Source organism: Poecilia reticulata, linkage group LG5, assembly GCF_000633615.1.
Source record: "Poecilia reticulata strain Guanapo linkage group LG5, Guppy_female_1.0+MT, whole genome shotgun sequence".
NCBI lineage: Eukaryota > Metazoa > Chordata > Actinopteri > Cyprinodontiformes > Poeciliidae > Poecilia > Poecilia reticulata.
The window spans coordinates 5,246,717-5,267,057 of record NC_024335.1 but is presented as its reverse complement, the minus strand read 5'-3'; the positions used below and the strand labels follow the sequence as shown (position 1 = coordinate 5,267,057).

General features: G+C 38.4%; 2 protein-coding genes across 8 annotated transcripts in view; one reads left to right on the top strand and one right to left on the bottom strand.

Moving 5' to 3' along the window:
* cacna2d2a (calcium channel, voltage-dependent, alpha 2/delta subunit 2a) overlaps positions 1-13,149 on the top strand; it is a 290,040-nt gene extending 276,891 nt beyond the window's left edge. For all 7 annotated transcript variants that reach the window (XM_008408670.2, XM_008408662.2, XM_008408667.2 and 4 more), the window contains 14 exons: positions 1,495-1,585; positions 1,695-1,757; positions 1,918-2,021; positions 2,132-2,230; positions 2,367-2,458; positions 2,556-2,603; positions 2,707-2,778; positions 2,868-3,020; positions 3,649-3,701; positions 5,435-5,490; positions 5,585-5,708; positions 5,945-6,054; positions 6,167-6,249; positions 8,706-13,149. In XM_008408670.2, the coding sequence (XP_008406892.1) occupies positions 1,495-1,585; positions 1,695-1,757; positions 1,918-2,021; positions 2,132-2,230; positions 2,367-2,458; positions 2,556-2,603; positions 2,707-2,778; positions 2,868-3,020; positions 3,649-3,701; positions 5,435-5,490; positions 5,585-5,708; positions 5,945-6,054; positions 6,167-6,249; positions 8,706-8,828 (1,271 nt within the window). In that variant the 3' untranslated portion in view covers positions 8,829-13,149. The remainder of the gene's footprint in view (positions 1-1,494; positions 1,586-1,694; positions 1,758-1,917; positions 2,022-2,131; positions 2,231-2,366; positions 2,459-2,555; positions 2,604-2,706; positions 2,779-2,867; positions 3,021-3,648; positions 3,702-5,434; positions 5,491-5,584; positions 5,709-5,944; positions 6,055-6,166; positions 6,250-8,705) is intronic.
* A 1,796-nt stretch (positions 13,150-14,945) lies between these two features.
* On the bottom strand, positions 14,946-20,239 carry abhd14b (abhydrolase domain containing 14B). Its single transcript, XM_008408675.2, has 4 exons — positions 20,134-20,239; positions 18,358-18,572; positions 17,017-17,258; positions 14,946-16,943 (listed from the first exon to the last, which is right to left on the bottom strand). The coding sequence occupies exons 2-4, from the start codon at positions 18,569-18,571 to the stop codon at positions 16,764-16,766; spliced, it is 636 nt and encodes a 211-aa protein (XP_008406897.1). The 5' UTR covers position 18,572; positions 20,134-20,239; the 3' UTR covers positions 14,946-16,763.
* Positions 20,240-20,341: the final 102 nt, after the last annotated feature.

Sequence of the window (20,341 nt, the reverse complement as noted above, 5' to 3'; positions counted from 1 at the left end):
AATAAGCCTTAAAGATGTCATAAAATATGACTTTAAAAGATTTAAATGCTGAGCAATGTGTGATTTGTATTTGTGTTGGTGACTGCGATCCACTCCTCACATACAGCTCTAGAATAAACTAACAGCCCACTGCATTGAGCCCCATTGAAAACCTCCTGGTTATTCCACCAAATGTTGATTTCTGAACTCTTCCTGAGTTAAAACATCAATATTGTTGTGTCTAAATTAATATCAACTTGTTTTCTTTGCATTATTTGAGGTCTGAAAGCTCTGCATCTTTTTCCTTATTCTGACCATTTCTCATTTTCTGCAAATAAATACTAAATTTTTGCTTGGACTTTCAGAGACATGTTGTCAGTAGTTCATGGGATAAAAGAACAATGTTCATGTTACTCAAGACATTTACCTGTAGAAAGTAAAATAAGAGAAACTGATCATTTTTAAGTCATCTCAAGTTTTTCCAGAGCTGTATGTTTCATCTAATAAATTAATTTTACTGATTCAGTTGTTGGACTATGTAATTTTTCCCAGCAGTAAAATTGACACAGAAAACATTTGCAAAGAAGTCGCTTTACACTGATTTTACCTCCACACAATCTGTTGAAGATACACAAATCTAGAAGTTAATTAATTTTTCTGACTTCATATTTTTTCTGCAACACAAGCGCTACTTCTTTAGAAAAACCTTTTTCAGACATAAACAAGATATAATCAGATGCAGACAGAAACCTCTGTTGTGGAGAAGCAGAAACAAAAAAAATGTAATTACCATGACTACTGCTAATCTTTGTAGCCTGCCATCCTACTTTTCTGATATGATTTTAACCATTTTTTGTTAAACTCACATACAAATCGTAAATAAGATGTTCTTATCTTTACTCTCCTATTTACATACTGTCAAAATTACACATGAAATAACAAAAATATGTATTTCTGTTAGGTGGACCAGAACAACCAGTGCAAAAACATCAGTCTGGAGCCTTGCATGTTGAAGGAAAAAATCTCTAAATTAATCTGATTAAGAAAATAAATATAGCCCAGATTATCTACATTCTGTAGCATTTTCCACTGATAAAGTATCGTTTCCTTGTGTTTTTTTCCGTTTTGGTGAGTTTATTTTGAGTAAATCCCACATCCACCATCCTGCTGCCAGAAATGCTGCAGCGCTTTAAATGTTTTAATCTACAGCTGAAAATAGCCTCTAACAAATGCCTCACAGATTCATCTTTGAGTAATGGTTGTGAAATTGTTCAGCGTTGCGCATTTTACAGTCAAACCCCGAACGCAGCTCTGTTTCTGAAGGGTGCAGTTAATAAATGGTTTGCTGGACTTTTTATTTTTATAGCACACAAAAAAAGTAACTTTGTCCTTTTCAAATACACAGAAACACGTGTAGCTAATGTTGCTTTGACTACAAAAAGCAAGGTAGTAATAAAATTTGTTTCAGTCTCAGTACTCCATCATCCTCTCTGTGTTTCTTAAATTTTCATCCAGGTGACAGTTTGCTCCTTCACAACCTGATTCTGGACACCGGCATCATCCGGCAGCTGGTCGATAAAGTGTGGAAGAATAAAGACTTAAACACGTGAGTAGCACCAAGCTGCTTTGAGAGACGTTTATTCTCCAACATCACCAGCGGGGAAGACGTAGATCTGAGTCCTGCTTGTTTGTTTCTCCTCCATCCTGACATTTAGATACGGCTTCCTGGCTGTGTTCGCTGCAACAGATGGAGGCATAACAAGAGTCTTTCCAAACAAGTAAGAGCAGATTTCATCACTGCTGTGTGTCTTGACTGCAGCTGTTTCTTTAGATCTCACATTTCTCAACTCGGTTCTATTTTTGGATGATAAGTTAGGATGTTACATAAGGTCGAGGAGGGAGCTTGAACAGCAGATATTTGTTACTTTTAAATCTCAGAGCTGCAGAAACCTGGGAGGAAGACCCAGAGCCGTTTAACGCCAGCTATTACCGCCGTAGCCTTGACAACAAGGGTTACATCTTCACAGCACCGTATCGATCAGGTGAATGATCCTCTTTCGTTGCGTAACTAAACCACAGCTTGAACCTCTGATCCCCCTTCATGTGTCTTGTTGTTTTTTTTTGTGTGTGTGTGTGTGTGTGTCTCATGCAGCTGGGGCCGATCTGTTGAACCCAGAAAACGACACAGTGGGAATTTTGGTCAGCACGGCTCTGGATATCACAATAGGCGGGAAGACGGTCAAACCTGCAGGTGAGCAAACAGGAAAACATCATTACAGATTAGAAAATGGTTCATATCAAGATAAAGGTGAAGTATGTAACTTCTCTTCTGTTATTTTCTGCATTAAATATACATTTTAATGCATTGATTACTGTGTTTTTCTCAGTTCTTGGAGTAAAGTTAGACCTGGAAGCATGGACCGATAAATTCAAGATTCTTGCCAGCAACCACACAGACAGCCGTCAAGGCTCAAATACGGTATAAATTATCATGCTTTAACTGTTCATTTAATGAAAAAATTATTATTTTGACGAGTTTTAATTCTTGCACCAAACTGTGTTTTCCTCCATGACAGTGTGGACCCAACAGAGGTTGTGAGATGGACTGTGAAGCTAATAGTGATGTGAGTATTCATGCTAGCTGTACAAATTTAAATGATGTATTTTAATATTCTGTTTCTCACCTGAATCATCTTCAAACTCCTGTTGCTGTGTGTCTTTTTGCAGGATCTCCTGTGCTATTTAATTGATGACGGCGGATTCCTAATCATGTCAAATCAGAAGGATGACTGGAGCGAGGTTTTATTAAATATAAGATTTATTTTTCAGACATCCCAGATTTACTCTAATCGTCACAAAGTGCTGAGCAGAGCTTTGTATCCTTGCAGGTGGGCAAATTTCTTGGTGTCGTTGACCCAAACTTGATGTACGCTCTCTACAACAACTCCTTCTACAAGCGCAAGCAGTCGTTTGATTATCAGTCTGTGTGTGAACGAGTACAAAACAGCGAAGCAGGAGCAGCAAGGCGAGGAGTGTTTGTGGTAAGAACACGACTCCAAACACACTGAGCACTTTTACAAGATCCAAGTTTGGTTTTAAGATTCCAGCAAAGTTTAGCAACACTGGTAGTTATTTTTGCAACATCCCACAAAAAAAAAAAAAGAAAAGGTTCATTGGGATATTTCCTTACTTTTCCAAAGGTTTAGCAGGATCCGGAGTTATTTTTATAAGATTATGCAAAAGATTTTTCAAAATGCTGGAGAGCGTTTCAAGAGACTGAGTTCATTTTGCTAAAGCTTTGCAGGTTTTTGAGTTATTTTTATGTGATCCACCAAAAGTATTCAAGATCCTAAGTACCTTTTCCTCAGTACCTTTTCCAATATCCCAGCAAAATTATGCAATTGCTTAATAACTCTCCCACAAAACATTTTTTCTTCTGGCAGTTGATTATTTTTCTTTATTCATCTTCAGTAATAATTTTCCTCTGTTAAATCACAGAAAACAGTCACATTTTTTCCTTCATTTTAATTAATGCTACTTTATGTCAAAGACAAAAATATAAGTAGTAATTTTAGACAGATAAACATGTAAGAGGCAGCTGCAAATAAATTATACTGACCCGTTTAGCAGAAAGAAATGAATAAAAGTTTCTTTTCTTTGTGTCTGCAGCCTACGATTGCAGACTTTGTTAACCTGGCATGGTGGACGTCAGCTGCTGCCTGGTAAGATCTGAAGCACCTCGCTCCTTGCGGTTTGCACTCTGGGTCAATAAACTGCATAAAATAATGTGCATATTTTGCTATTAGCTGTATCTGGATTCAAAGTAGGAGACTGGCTATCTAGGTAGCCAAAACAATTTTGTTGGTGCTTTCAAAGATTCGTTGCATTTCTTTTACTGCAGTTACTTCTTTGGTCAAATAAATTGTCAAGAGAGACACGCAGTGCATATTTTTGAGCATTGAAATACAATGATTATGACCTGTAGACATAAAAAGCAATACTTACACACAATAGGAAGTTCTTCCTTCACTTTAGTCCCCAGAATAGAACCAACTTTCTTCATCAAATAATAAACGATCATGGAGGCACAGAAAGCTCTTAAAGACTTCCTGGTTTAGATGTAATACCTGTGGCAGTAGCAGTTTGGTAACATGGATGAAAAGAAAAAAACCTTTTTTGCTTCACACTGTAATTACATTTCCATATTTAACAGGTCATGTTTAAGTCATGTTCTTCTAGTCCTTCTTGTTTAATGACTAAATCATGATAAAAATCTAAAGCGCTCCATTCGTGCCAACATTTATTCCCTGCTGTAGCTGCCATCACACCTGAGCTGACTTAAGCTACTTAACTTATTACTTTTATACAAGCAGCAACAGCAAAGAACATCAAAGTTTGAAGCCTGATAAAAATGTCTCCATCTGAAGCTCTGTTGTAGACGAGAACAAAAAAATGGCTGTGAAAGAATCTTCAGTTGTTCCTGTTTATATTTAAGTTATTGTTTCATTAGCAGCAGAGCCATAAAATACTAGAAATGCCTCAGATTTTGGACACGAGCCAATGCTGGTGACCGGCCATTTATTTAAAAAAAAAAACTGAGTTATCTTTTCAATGTTGAACTATACATGGTGATATTTGCAAACTACAAAAAGCCAAAGTAAGGTTGGGATTTTTACCTTTGCTCTTTGTTTTTCTGTGGTAGCAGCAACAAATATCAATATCTTTAAAAACATGACTAAGTGCATTTATTATCTTAATGTCACTGATGTCAAGAAATATCCCATTCAGTAATAACTAAGTAGTTATTTGTGGATTTTTTTGTAAATTTGTGTAAGTGCTTTTGACTACAGTGACATGCAGATTTCCAAATCAATTTCTTTCAGTATAAAACTTATGAAACTTTAACAAAAACTGCAGGTGTTTGTCTGTGTCTGGTGAATATTTGGTTAAAACAAACTTGTTCTTAATTCAGTGAAGTTACTGAGAAACCAGAAATTTTACTCAAGTAAGAGGAACAGTACTTCATACTAAAGTTACTCAAGTAAAAGTAAAAAGTACAATGTAGTAAAAATACTCTGAAAAGTACTTTTTCCAAAAAGTAAAAGTAATTGAGTAAATGTAACTATTATGTAAATGTACTATCCAATTCTGATTTTTAGTAACTGCATTGATTATAGTTTAGTTTAATATTTGTCAGTCTTTTTGGGAGATAAGGAAATCAACAGTGGCACTTTTTGCTAACTAAAAACTGTTTTAATGAACTGAATGAAAAATGTTTCAGAACGTCTTCTTTTCCCTCCAGCTCTGTCTACTTGAATTAATGTCTGCCTGCAGCTCTCTATGCTGTATTTTATGGGTTTGTTTTACAAAAAGGCTGAAAATGTAACTCCATATAATTTTCCTCTAACCTGTTCCTGGTCTTCCATGTTCTTAATTGCATCTCTCGTCGCTACAGGTCCTTGTTCCAACAGCTTTTATACGGTTTGGCTTATCACAGCTGGTTTGTCACAGGTGTGTGTGAGCAGAGTTTAAAATTCACCATCATCGGACATGTGCAGAACCTCGGGTGACCAACGTGTCTCTCTCTGTTCTGCTGATGTTGCAGACGAGGTGGAAGCAGAAGTAATAGAGTCAAAAGAGAGGAGCTGTGTGATGATCCAAACCCAGTACTACTTCAGTAACCTCAGCAACTCCTACAACATCCTCCAAGACTGCGGAAACTGTTCCAGGTCATGCACGTGTCCCTTCACGCAAATCATGCGGAAAGACAGAGGCGCGGTTAGCAAGCAGCCTGAAAAGTGCTGCAGACTGTAAACCTGCGTCGTTTTTAAATGAAATGGTCACATTATTGGCTAAATGAGCCTTGTAAGGCTGTCTCATAAATCTTGCTGATCCATTAGCAAATGAGTGCGAGATGCAAGCAAGCAGAGGGAGGTTGTTGACAAAGCTGTCTTTTTCACTGCAGGCTGATTCATGCCAAAAGGATAAACAACACCAACTTGCTGTTTGTGGTAGCAGAAAAGCTGCCATGCAGCTCCTGCGAGATAGAAGATCTTTCCCAGGACAAGGAGGAGTGTATCCTTTCCACTGCAGACACAGTAACAAACCTGCCTCTCCTTCATCGCTGTTGGGTTTTTAATTCTTATTAGAATATTTTTAAATGTTCCTTAATGGAGTAATAAATCAGTCAAGGAGGAAAATCCGTGTGAAGAAATGACGACTGCACGGTATCGGAAAGGACCTTCCACCTGCTTCGACAGCAACGTAGCTGTAAGAGTTTTAGATGTTATTCTTTTCCGCAGCTACTGAGATTTATTCAGCCAGTCAGTTTTACTGCACTTGTTCAGGAACAACCAGACAATAACACATTTGGAAATCATAGAAAATTCCATTATTTTCAAGATCTTCACTTTCCGAAGATAATGGCATAAGTAATTTTTACCAAGTGATTTTGTCAACAAAGAAAAAAAAAATCACCACCTCTTTTCCTTTCTTTCCAAAATATTTTAGGCAAAAAAAACAAAAAACACTTTTGGCAAAAAACTTATTTTAGAAAGGTAATGATATACAGCTTATTTTAAAAAAACACATACTGATGTAATAATTTGTCAACACACTGGCATAAATTGGCTCAAGAAAGCATGCAGTCTCCTGCTGTGAAAACGTTTTTATTGTCCCAAATGTGTATTAATCCGCACCTGAAAATAGTCCCTTAAAATGTGTCATAATGCAAGCTGCAAAACCGAGCGCAAATTCTAGAATATGAGCAATCATTAAAACAACAACCTTATTTTATCATCAAAACCTGTTTTTAAAGGCTCAGACAACCATAAAATCCTGTTATTATAGGCTCAGTTTGACAACCTCAATGTAAAAAGATATGCAAAATGAAGTACATAACATGCTCCAACATGTAATAGAGTGTATTTTATTTTATGTTCTGCTGTGTGAATAAAGACCACCTACTTTTCTGGCTTAAAAGATTTTCCCATAAAACTGACTTTTGTTTGCACCATTTATTTTTAAACTGCATGTCATGTTTTCTTGTCTGCATGTGTCCGATTGTTATCACACATTCAACTTAAAAACATGTTTTAATGTCATTTTCTTGGGAGGAATAGACAAAGTTATTTTATGCATAACAACGCAGAGTTTCCCGAGGGAAAGGAAACATAGGACATGTTAAAAATGTTTAAATAAACTTGTCATCACTTAGGAAAATGAAACTGTGAGCTGCAGCACTAAAACAGATGTTCTTTGGCTTACTTATTTTATCCTATTGTAAGGATTATTCATAAAGCTTTTATGCTCACTTTGTGTTGCAGTGATGCAAAAAAGAAACATAAAATTTGATACCTTTAATTTGAGAACACTGGACCCAGGTATTTATGGAGTTTCAGCACAGAATAGTTAAAATCAACAAATTCTTGAGATCCCCTCTAAAACATTTACAACTGTCTATTTTGATAGTTCTAACACCAAATATACCTTAATAATCATTAATACACACAGAGAAAAAGCTTTATTGCAGAAGCTAAAATTACAGCCTTGCAACGGCAATGGAAAAAAATGAATGACGATCTTCAAGTAGCATTGCAGCTAAATATTTCAGCTATACAAGCTGCATTTTTTCCTAATATTTAGGATGTGCTCTGGAGAGAAATCTGTGAGAGAAAAAAATCAACATTAAAGATAATAAATAACCCAATAAACTCAACAAAATGATTCCAAAGCATTGATCAGTGTCAAGGAACTTTTGATTTGTACGCCATCACTTCTTGTTTGCTTTGGGTAAAAATATGATACAATCCATATTTCTATTTCTCCCTTTAAAACTGGAAAGAAAAGAACCTAAATGAGAAAATGTATAGCATCTCGACGTCCTCTGACAAACGAGACGAGGACGGTAAGAGAAGCAAAAATGAATTTCCATGCCTCTTTAAGAGAATTACAGAGAAAAATGTGATCTTGGGGTCGACGATGTCTATTTAAAGTTTGAGATCTTCACCTGGGGTATCAACAATAGTGAAGTATTCTACTTGTTTTTGTATTTTTCTGAAATAATTAGTCTGCAGGAATTTTTTAACTCTTCATTTTGATTTCAAACGGCTGTTTACTCAGAGTCGCGTCGTTAAACTGCTCCCTTTATAGACAGAAATAGACTTAAAGCAGATTCTGACTTTACGTACATTTTTTCCAAAACGTTATTCAAGTAAATGTAACTGGTTATTTACTACCCAGTTCTGGTTTATAATAACCACATTGATTATAGTTTAGTTTAATATTCGTCGGTCTTTGAGGCAGATAAGGAAATCAACAACGGCTTGTTTTGCTAACTTAAAGATGTGAGTGTCACTTTGCAAATGTTGATGTAAATGTAAAACCAGCTGCAACTTTTCTCTGTTAGTCTTGGTGCTCACTCAGCATTTCAGGTACATGTTATTAAAAACCTGACTTGGTTGTTGCTCTGCTTCCCCCTGAACACTTTCCAAAAATGTCAGCTTGAAAGTAATTAACGGAAATGTTGATTAAATAGATTCAGACACAAATCTGAAACCAGAGAGAGGTAATTTTTGAAGATTAGTCCAACTAATTTGGTCAAAATGATCCCAAAGTGAAAAGCGCTCGCTCCAGGCTACAATCAGGAGCTATAATTTACATTTGCAGTCAGTGTTTTGGAATGAAACAAGATGTGTAAGTGCGACGTCTTTTCTGTCGATTTGCAGGAGAACACGTCAGACTGTGGAAGAGGTCACTCCTTCCGTCCGCCTCTCTACACCCTCCTGCTCATTCAGCTGCTGCTGCTTTATCCAGCTCTCAGCCCCCATCATCACTCTCTGTTACATTAACTTCATTCTCCTCATTCTCGCTCCCTTCCCTTAAAAAAAAAAAAAAAAAACCTTCGTCCCTCCCGACTCTTCGCCTTCATACCTGATGTTGTTTTAGTCATAGTTAATTGCTGGACCTCCGGAGCCCCGAGTGCGGCGCCGTCCGGCTCCGGCGCTGGTCGTTTGTGTCCTCCGCCCGACCGACCTACATCTGCAAGCCGAGCTGTCGGTGCAGGACCGTCAAAGCATCCCAGAGAAGAGAAAACGACCCCCATGTTCTCCAAACACCACCTTCATCTAGATAAGAGAGAGACACAGACTGGAGATTTGAGGCTGACTGTCCGCCCTCCTCCTCCGACGGCCGGACTTCTTCTTCTCCTTCATCTCAGTGTCTCACCATCTGCCTCTCGTAAGGCTGTGGACCCTCCAGCCAGCTCTACCACCATAGACGATAATAATAAGAAGAAGAAAAAAGAAAAAAAAACTCAACAAGTATTCAAAATGTCAAGTATTACCTGCTGAAGTGATGAGTATTCCAAACATGCCGTATGCTTAGGATTTAATTTGAAAAGAAAGTTAAGTGTTAACCTAAAACGCGCTATATCTACTTGCCAAAATGAGATATACTTTCACGTGGTCTTACTTTTGTAGCCAAAAACACAAAGAGGAAACCAGATTTAGATTTGCAGCAGCTGAATTCTGACTCATTTTGTGCAGCTCTAATTAGCAGATTATTGTTTGTTTAAAAAAAAAAAAAGAAACAAAAGAGATCCACTGGGGAGTGTTGTTGTAATTATACGACGGAGTACCACGCTTTTCTTGAAGTGTTTATTATAGTTTATCAGTGCTAGTGCTTTCTGGCCCCCCGGCTGTAAAATCTGAATCAGCATTCGGTTGCTGCTGGAACATTGTTGATGTCGTGTGGTATTACTCTCTTTTACGATCAATCGAACCATTCTGACCTCGGAAAAAAAACAAAAAGAAGAAAAAAACTCACCTCTTAAAGAAAAAGTACTTCACCAACCAATCACAGTTGTCGTGTGTGTGTGTGGTTTACTCGTGTCAAAATCAAAGCCTTTCTTTGGGACGGCCGATCATGTCTAATTTTACCTTTGACTGACACTGTTTAATCTTTAAAACCATCCGCTGCTGGTGGGGGATAGGGGCTTATTTTTATTTTCCATCTATAGCGCAGTAGGGGCCACTAAATATGGTGATCACGTACAGTAGTAGTCACAGTTTGTCCTTTAGCCATTGCAATGTATGGATTTTCTTTATAATAATTGTTTTTTTTCTTTCAGACTCCCGCGTTTAGGAGCTGTTTCATAGTGCCTTTACGCACTTTGTTTTGGCTGTATAAGAGTGAAGCTACTGTATAGTACCTTTAAGAAGCGGCCATGTTTGAGGCTTGGGACGCTGCAGGAGACTCAACATGTCGGCTGACGCTGTAGAACTAGCTTTACACTGAGCCGCTGCGCTGACCGGCTCTGCTTAACGTCCTTCCCCCCCTCCAGAGCCTCCGGTCCGCCATCACACGGGGATTACTATACAGTTCCTTTACTAAACCATGTATAGAGCTATGATACACTATTAATATACAGCGAGTTAACTGGCCATAGTGTGTTCTTAGGGCCACCTGACTGCTATCGTTCTGCCTGGATTGTGTGTGTGTTTGTGGATGTGTGCGTATGTGCATTTGTTTTAAAAGCTCTCGAAAGGATCTTGGGTTCGGTGAGCGGGTTTGGGGGCGGGGAGTCGGGGGTAATATTTGAGCTAGAACAGCTGTTTCTTACTGTTTCTGTGTGGCAGCAGGCAAAGTCTAGTGTTGTGGTGGAGAAATAAATTAAAAGATCCACCCGTTACGTTCCGGTCGCGAGTTTACATAAAGTCACAGAGCTTCTTCTGCATATCGGATTTGGTATCGATGGATTTGAATCGTTCTTGTAGGGCTGGACAATAAACCGATGACAATGTAAGTCGTAATAAACACGTGATCAGTATCAATAGATGATACATCTGATGGGATTTCACTGAACTCTGGTTCAGAACCGCACAGCATTCTGGGAATTTAAGCAAAGGATCAGTTTTAGCCTCTCAACCTCTCAAGGATAACTAAGAAAGATGTGTGGCATTTAGTAACTCGCTCCCTCTTTGGTTACCTAGCAACAACTTGAGAACTTCTGGTTGCCTAGCAACAACCTGAGAACTTCTGGTTACCAAGCAACTTGCGCAGCAGCAGTTCCAGGTTCCTGCTCAGAACAGGAACAGTCACGCCACCAGTTTGGTAGCATTTCAGATCTTTAAAACAAAATCTAATCAAACATTATTGATATCAATTGATATGAAACCCTCATATCGTGATGCGTTTTTTCAGCCATATCATTCAGCCCTACATTCTGAGAATAATTACATATCACCTCTGTGATTTTGGATAAATAATAATTCAATCTCAAATGTATTAATTGGCTACATTTAATAGTTGGATAAACATATTTTGCACATTTTGCATAATTCTGCTTAGAAATGGACTTCTCTTCATGGCATTGTTGGTAGGATTCAGTCAAGCTGACTGGTTTTCTGATACAAACTTGGCTTTTAAACATAGTCCTCGATGTCCCAAAGTCAATCAGTCATCAATTATTGACTTAAAACAAGCTCCAACATCTCGCTAAAATGTCACTTGTAAGCTAGTTTTGTCTTCAAGAGTACTTAGGCATTTACACTTGAACCAAGCCACAAATACTTGGTAGGATTTGGTGTTTTTGCAGTGTGCAACAATTATGAAGAGGCACTACCTCCAAATTACTCGTCTTCAGTAGAAATCAACATCTAAGTGACTGAGAAATTTGAAATAGATGGAAGTCCCAACAAGACAAAAATCCCAAATGAGAACCAGATTTTCAAAGGATAAGGCTGGCTAACAATAAGTTTCTGAAATGGCATTGACATCAAAATGTGTGATCTATGCTTAAAACATGTGGTCTGTGCCAGGAAACCAACCGTTTATAATGAGCTCTACCAATCCTGCCAAGAGGAAAGGTCAAACATCTAACCAGGAATGGAAGGAGCTAGAACTAGAAAATATCCAACGTAAACTAAAATGTTTAAAAATCACAAAGTTTTCCAGCAAGAGAAAAAAAGATGTATTAAATCCATGGGATATATACAGATGGTGTGCATGTAAACTTCTGACCAGAACTGACAGGTGCCGCTCTATTTAAATGTTGATGTAGAGGAGGTGCAGAATGTGTAGTTTTAGTGTTTTCTGTCTGAATGCTAAAGAGTTATCAAAGCCGTTTTAAATGCCTTAGTGTTACTCAGTGAGGAGCTTTGATTCCCCACTTTAACCCCGTTTCTCATGGATATCCTATCCGATTCTAAAATACTCCCTCCACAGACTTTTCTTAGTGTTATGCATTAAGGTGCACTGAGCTCTGATTTTTGTTTTATTTTTTAACTTATTTTTCTCTCCTGATGAATTGTTGATCGATGCATGTTTGCATTAAAACTGCTTGAGCGCAGGTGGGAGATTTCCCGTTTTAAAAGCCTCTGACCTTGGATGTTCACACCCACTCAGATCTCACTGTGCAGTTCAGGTGAGAAAGAGTCATGCAACAGTGTGAACCTTCGCCACACACTCTGTACAGTCGTCGGTACTATTTGATGTGACAAATCATGCTGGCACAGTAACTGCAGCTCAGCTCCTAGTAAACCTGAGACAAAAAAAAGAGACTGTTAAAGGAGCTAAATTTAAAGACGAGTATTATCAATTGGACTCTTTTGGCGTCTTTTGATGCCTGATGCAGTTTTACTTTCCTGGCATTAGTTTGTCTCTGTCCTGTGCCATTAATTCTGTCTGTAATTCCCTATTTCCACTGTGTAAATGAACGCTAAACACGTGCCTGTGGAAATGTACCCCCTGCTACTTCCCCTCTTTTCCAGGATCTGTACACTAAATATGAAAACCTACACTTTGTGCACCTGCACTGAGACGTTGTGCACACACACCTGTAAGCACCTGTAAGTGGTAATGACACTTATTCGTGCCCAGTTGGGAGACGCTGAGCCGGTGGGCGGACAGAAGAAGGGACGTCGATCCATAGATGTTTTTTGCAGGGTTCCTACCGATCTCAAAGCTTTCAGACTTTTCCTGTTTGTAGTTTTTGCCACATTGAAGAACAAAACCTTAACCTCAAATTACCCAAATCATCTGAATTTTGATTCATCGGTACAGTAAAATGTTTAAATGTTGGGGAATCTGGACTGAATGTATTTAAATTAAGAGTTGTTCGATCAGAACTAGATCATCCTGTACCAAGTCCAGAGTCTTTAAAGTCAATTCTGATCTATAACGTCTTGATTTATCGCAGTTTGGTATCATGAGGCCAACAAACCTGTAAAATGGCCCATTTTTATTTATGACTAACTGTGCCTTTATATGTAGCTCAAAATTAAAAATCATCAAAGTTAACAGATACGGTAACACTTTATTTGAAGAGGTGTGCATAAGACTAACATAATACTGCCATAAACATGTTGTAACACCTGTTATGAACATGAAGGCGTTTTCATGAATGGTAATGATTCTTGTCATGAAGTGTCATTCAGTAAATAATGAGACTTTAAATGCAAAGTTGGACTTTTAATGCAACTTTTAGTACAACTTTGCATTGAAAGTGTCATTATTTGCCAAATGCACTTCATGTTATCAGTCATAGCCATTAATGAAGACTCCTTCATGGTCATAACAGATGTTATGTCATGTTTATGACATGTCAGTCTTATGCACACCCCTTCAAATAAAGTGTTATAACAAATACTTATGTTGAGATTTGGCAATAGAAAGATTTAATATGAAAAATAAGCTCATTTTTCTCAGTAAATATGTAATTTTACTGGAACTAGTTCTCACCAGATGACAGCATGAACCCAAGTGACCCACACATACAAAATGAATTAGCACAGGGAATAAGTATAAGACATGCCTGCTAAAATGTGTTAAAGTGAATTTCATCCCTTCTGCCGTTTTATCTTTTCTCCATTCCTCTAATCAAAGTTTTTCTCAACCCCTCACTATGATGTTACTTCCTCAAAACTTCACTGTCGGTCCAGTGATTCTCCCAGAATTTGATCAACTTTTTCAAAAGCTACGCAGCATAGTTAAGATGCACAGTTTTTCTTCAGCAGTGGAGTCTTGTGCAATGACTGTAATAGAGACGATAGATCTTTTTGTGCACTGGAACATTTAAAGATTTAGAGATGCAGGTGAGATGTTTCTTGTGCAGTAATGGTAATGAGAAAACCTTTTGATGGACCATGAATTAGGCTTGAACCAGATGATATTAATTGGCACCACCAGGGGGCAGGATTGCTTTCTGAACAACAGTTAACATTTATTCCCCTGTGTCTTTATACATTTTTCACATAATTTCTAAATTAATTTGCGTTCGTTTCTTTGTATGTGTGAATTATTTGGATTCTTATTGACATGTGGTGCAAACTTTGTCAATTTTAGAAATACAGCTTTGGAAAAAAATGCACTCCTGGTTTTTCCACCAGATATCGATTTCTGAACTCTTCCTGAGTTAAAACATTGGTGTTGTTGTTTCTAAATGAATATGAACTTGTTTGCTTTGCATCATTTGAGGTCTGAAAAACTGCATCTTTTTTGTTATTATGAGCATTTCTCATTTAAATAAATACTAAAATTTTGCATGGAATATCAGAGACATGTTCTCAATAGTTCATAGAATAAAAGAACAATGTTCATTTTACTCAAATATATACATCTACATGAGTACATATACAGAGTAAAATCTGAGAAACTGGTCATTTTCAGTGATCTCTTAATTTTTTCCAGAGCTTTATATTTAGTCAGAAAATAGTTGAGATGTTTAGAAGCTTTACCTGAATCCAGAACTTCAAATTATGGAACAGTTACTTCCATTTCTTATCATAGATTGAGAAAATTCTCAGATCAAATCCCATAATTCCGTGTCTTTTTTCAAGATTGCGTAGGAGCCCTGTTCCCTGTGTGTGGTGTCAGAAGTGAGCTCGGGGAGTGGGTCTCCACAGAGCAGCACGGTTCTGTCAAACTGAGGGTCACGGGCGAATCCTGCAGCTTCATCTTTGCGTGAATCCCGACTGGAAACACGCATCTGATTTCTCTGGTTTGACAGATTTCCTTTTGCCAAAAACGGAAAAATAACAAAACAAAAAAAAAAACAGAAAAAATATATCAAATTGGACCAGCTTGGGGATGAGAGGGAGGGATCAGCTTTAAGACATCAAGCAATGTTTTCATAAAGAGCGTCCCCCCCGCGACCCTCGCTGCCTCTGTGTTGGTGCGTCTCTGTGGGGAAGACGTGCGTATGTGATTCTGTAGTCTGTAGTCTGGTGCTATGTGACCATGTTTGACAAAGAGTGTGAAAAAAACGGCAACATTTAGAGAAAAAAAAAAAAAAAAGTTAAATCAGTCGAAGTTAAAGTGACGTTAAAAAATTATATATAGGAAAACAGCACTGTTGATAAGTTTGAGATCTGACGTCGAAATGGTTTTCTTTTTTTTTTTGTTCCGTTTTTGTTTTACTTATTGTACGTGTGTGTGAGCGTGAATGTTTGTGCGCGTGGAAGATTTAGCTCCTTCTCTTTTGGGCACTGGTCCATGTCGCTCCATTCTTTTGTACAGATGAAGCTTAAAAGAAAAAAAATGAAACAAAAAGAAGAAGAGGGCAAAATTTGTAAAATATTGTGTCTGTGACTCCTTGTAAAATATTTTCAAATTGTTTATTACAGAGAATCAGTTATTAAATAATGTTCATATTTTTCACTTCATCTAGCTGTGTGGTGTGTTTATTTGTCTGCAGGCAAAAAATGTGGGGCAAAAATATTCAGTACCTGTAAATAACTGGATACAGACGCATCAGACAATTAGAGAGAGCGTTGTTGATGACCTAATCATGTTATTCAGGTGAATTCAAGCAGCTTTTAAATTGTATGTTTGCTGTCAAATAAACTACAGCCATTAAGTATTAAGTATCGGTACTCTTGGTAGTGTGGGCAGGTGTCAAACCCTGCAGGAAATTAAAATCTGCATAAAGCTCGTCAGCAGACGGGAATGTTGGGCTCTGAAATGTCCAGGTATTTTCCTTACAGTGGACCAAAGCCAGCAGAGGGCTTCCCAAATCAGAGGTTCTCCAGGAACCTGGATGATGTGCCTCTTTTGGCACAAACTCTGGGACTTCAGTTTCCAAATTAAATGCAAAATTTACTTAAATCTAAAAATATGAGTTTGGATCACAAAGCAACAATCCGGTCTTTTGTCTCCATAGATCTGGTAAGATATTCTTTACATCGGTTTCAGGCGTGATGCAAAGTGCAGCACAGGAGTCCATATAAGTAAATAAAACGTAATTTAAGGATGGAAACAGAAACTGGGGTCAAATGACCAGAACCAAACCTACAGCCTGGTTTGGTCTGTTTTCCAGTCAACCATCAATAAGTCCTGTTAGTATATCAGAAAGCTAAATAATTACAAACTTTATATGAGTTAATTTTATTTCTTATGGTTTTTAATAGATGTGCATGCTGGTATGTGTTTAGTTACAAACAGGTTCAGGTGTTAAGGCTTTCCTACAGTTACTGATGCAGCCCACAAGAGGGCAGTAATGGTCGACATGGGGGAAAAAAGCAGTTCATATAAATAGTTAATAGGCATTGATTTGATCAAACTGTTAGCTGGAACAGTAGAGATATCACACTTCTGACATTTTTCTTAGTGGTCACAGAAGCCGCTGACTTTCTAAATGTATTAAACATCAAAACCTTCCAGTGATTTGATTTGCAAGCGTAGTTTTGTAGTGCATTTATGTCTTGTGAGTTATTTGTTTGTTTGGCTCCTTTCAGTCCTTTGCGTGTTAGTTGGGAATTTCTTTGCTTGAAAGCGAGCGAAGAGCCTCACAGAGTCTCCAGGAAGTTGATAAGCGCTTTGTGCCAGGTGTCTGGGTCTTCAAGGTAACACGGGTGTCCCGCCCCCTTCATCACCACCACCCTGTGGTTCGTCAGGTTGCTCAGGTTACGGAGCGACGCCTCTCCGAGCTGAGTGTCCTGGTCGCCGTAAACGATCAGTGTCGGGACCTAAGCGCACACACAGAGTTAATTTTTTAGATTTGAAAAAATCCGTATTTTCTGCACATTCTCGCATAAATACCTTGACGCTCCGGTACTGTTCTGCTGTGAATTTTTCAGTGCAGATTGGCGCCACGGGGACGTAGGCTCGTATTAGAGGCTGATGCTCCAGGAGGAAAGGGAGGGAGTACATCCCACTGAGTGACGGGCTGATCACTACGACGGGGCTCAGACTCAGCTGCTCACACACTTCCTTCAGGAACGCTGCGGGGGCCGGTTCTCCCACCGATGCCGGCGCTTTGGCCGACTTTGACCGGCCGAGTTCTGAGGACAGGAAAGTTCACAGTAGACTTAGAAAGGACTCCTAAAGGAGATTGAAAACTGTTTTCTAGACCAACAACATAGAAAACATTCAACCAGAAAAGTTAGCAAGATGCAAACCTTTTTTTTTTCTTCTTTTTTTTTTTTTTTGCAAAGGCGAACATCTAGGACCCTTATTCGGACTAACAGTAATTTGGTCTGTTCTGCTTTGTTTCATGTTAAATTTATTGCTGCACAGATAAAATTATTTTGTTTTAAATTGAGTATAGTTAACCACTGAGGTGCCAGTGTCGTCCCAGTGCAAAAAGTTTGTACACCACTGATCTAAACGGTCTGATATCCCTTTACTTTTCTGAGTTTTGTTGTTTCTAATTCTAATAAAGATGAAGTAAAATCTATTTTTTTTTAGCTTTCCATCATGTTATGTTATTCCCTCATCAAAAACATGCCTGGATTGTTGCTTTGATTCTTTCATGCATGTTAGAGAAATCCTTTAATCTCCATTCAGATGTGCAAAACGCCTGGGTGGACCTAGCCCCGCCTCCGAGATGCAGCTCCTCCTCAGAGCTGCAGTTTTCAAACTTCTGCCTCACAGAGCAGCCCTCCCATGTAGCTCCCCCACTCAGCTCCTCCAGACTAGCCAGCACCAATTAGCTGGTGGAGCTGTACATTAGCTGAGCTCATTATATGAGCTGCTTCTCAGTGCAATCTTGGTAAAAATGTTGCTAAAGGCTTAATAGTGGAGCAAAGTTGTGTTGACTTCCTGAACGTGGCATTTCAAAAACAGCAGGAGCTTTTAAAGAGACAGGTCCAATTTCAAGGCGTTAAATTACAAACCCACATTGATTTTAAGTCATATTTGATATATAGCTTTTTTTTATAAAATCTGAAGACAATTATTTGACTATGTGATGAAATGGCACTATGTGCCTGGAAAATACATAATACTGCCCCTTTAACTCTTATTGTCTTATATTCGGTGTTGCACTTGCATGCATCCGCATGACAACAGTTTTAGCATTTACGTTTGTGAAGCTCTTTCAATGGCAACTACCGACGTGCTTTGACTGACTGATCTGACGTTTGTTCACACTGGACGCACCTGGCAGGTCGAGGGCGACCGCTCGGCAGCCGGCTTTGGCCAGCGTCTCCAGAGTGCCGATGTTGAGCCAGTTCTCCGATGAGAAACGAATACCATGAAGGAGAAGAACCGACATCTTTGCTTCTCCCGCGCCCGGCTCGCTCTGTCTGTAGAAAAGTGGAGCTTTGCAGCTCTCCACCTCCACACTGCCCTCGCTCATCTTTACAGCCGACATCCTGGAGAGAAACAACCAAATCAAGTCGAATTAAACAGGAAACCCCATAACTTTAAGCTGCACAGTCTGAACTCTGACCCCTCTGAAAGACAGGAGTGTTTCTGCTGGAGCAGGCCGGAATGAATGGTTGAAATATCAGCTCATCATTTTCTGCAAGAACCAGTGGCTGATTAATTTAAATCTATGGGCAAAACAATCAAACATGCAGAACTGGAAGCAGCTTTAACATAAAATCCCTTTTCTGTCCCTAGGAAGACTTATTTATGGTGTCGCTAGTTTCTAAAACAAAACTCAATAGATAGAAACGATAAGAAAAAAAACATCTTAAAACTGATAAGAGGCCATTAAATCAGATTAATTTGTTTATTCATATTCTTTAATCCTTCTGTGAGAAATATTCTTTAAAATTCAAGTGACATTTCTGAGCTTCAGATTAATCGTCACCTTGAATAGCATTTTTGAAAACAAAGCTCTGTAAGAAAAATTATTTTCCCCTTCAAAATTTTTTTTTTGCTTTGTTAGATTTAAACGTTTCAGATCTTCAGATTTTAACCCGAGTAAATGCAAAAAGCATTTTTAGTGATGATTCCTTTATTTATTAGGAAAAAAGCTATCCAAACCTGCATTGCCTTACGTTAAAATGTACCACCATTTTATTTTATTTATTTTTCCACTTGCATACATTTATGTTTTTTAACATCGCTGTGGAGGAATTTTGTCCCGCTCGTCTCTGCAGAATGCTTTTATTTCAGCCATATTGAAGGGATTTTGAGAATTAATGACTTGATCAATAATCTGTGCTTCGTTTTAGTAAAGACTTAGACTAGACCAGTGTACAACTGTAATCTTTTTCTAGTTGTTTGTTTGCTTTACGTAACTCAGAGGTGGACTTGGACGTGTTATGGATCATTGTTGCAGAACTACATGCTCTTGGAGTAATTTTATTAAGATCTCACTGGGATTTTACAGCCTCAAAGCCCAAGAAAAGGCCTTGTAATCCATTACAGGCTGTAAAAAACTACGGTAGTGAATACTTTTAAGCAGCACTAAAGTAAAATGACAAACATCTATACAAAAGTAGGGTAAAAATTAGAAATATTTAATGGATGATGTGGAGCATGGGTCAACACTTTTGTATTTTTCCAGCACAGAAAGACACCAGACCCAGTGGAGCCAAAGCAGAAATTAGAAAAGCTCTGATAAGTGTTGGAACACCTGTAGAGACTGCATCAAAAACTAAAGTATTCCCGCTGATTCAGCAGAGAAACAACAGGTTGAAGTGACTTCCTGCTGATTTAATAAAGGATTGGCAATAAAATCACAGGTTGCAGATTAGACCGTTCACACACAAAAAGAAACATCTATCTGCTTTATGTCTCCATTTATTGTTCATCCACATGTTTTTCTTTCTGCTGTCTGCAGCTGATGTGTGATCATTGCACCGTGAAAAGGTTTGCAGAGTTTCGGGGTTTGATCAAAGTCCACCTTAACTCATTTTCCATTTAGTTCACGCTATTTGCACCTTCATGACAACCGCGGTGAGACTGTGAGCATGTTCTTACCCGAACAGCGATGATTAATCTGTAGAAAATAAAAAGATGCAAACAAGGAAGCAGCTGCAGTTTCACTTTAACTCCCCGGGAAATGAGAAGAAAGAAGGAAAACACAGCTAAAAACGACCCTACTGCCCCCTGGCGGCTGTCTGGACAACTACAGACCACAGGGCGATGTGTCACTGCTTATTAATGATTAATAAGCTTATTGATTAGC

Coding starts and splice junctions, on each gene's coding strand:
- abhd14b (XM_008408675.2), bottom strand. CDS start 18,571: ATGTCGGCTGTAAAGATGAGCGAGGGCAGTGTGGAGGTGGAGAGCTGC. Junction 17,259..18,357: donor GGTCGCCCTCGACCTGCCAG/GTGCGTCCAGTG, acceptor TCCTGTCCTCAG/AACTCGGCCGGTCAAAGTCG. Junction 16,944..17,016: donor AACAGTACCGGAGCGTCAAG/GTATTTATGCGA, acceptor GTGTGCGCTTAG/GTCCCGACACTGATCGTTTA.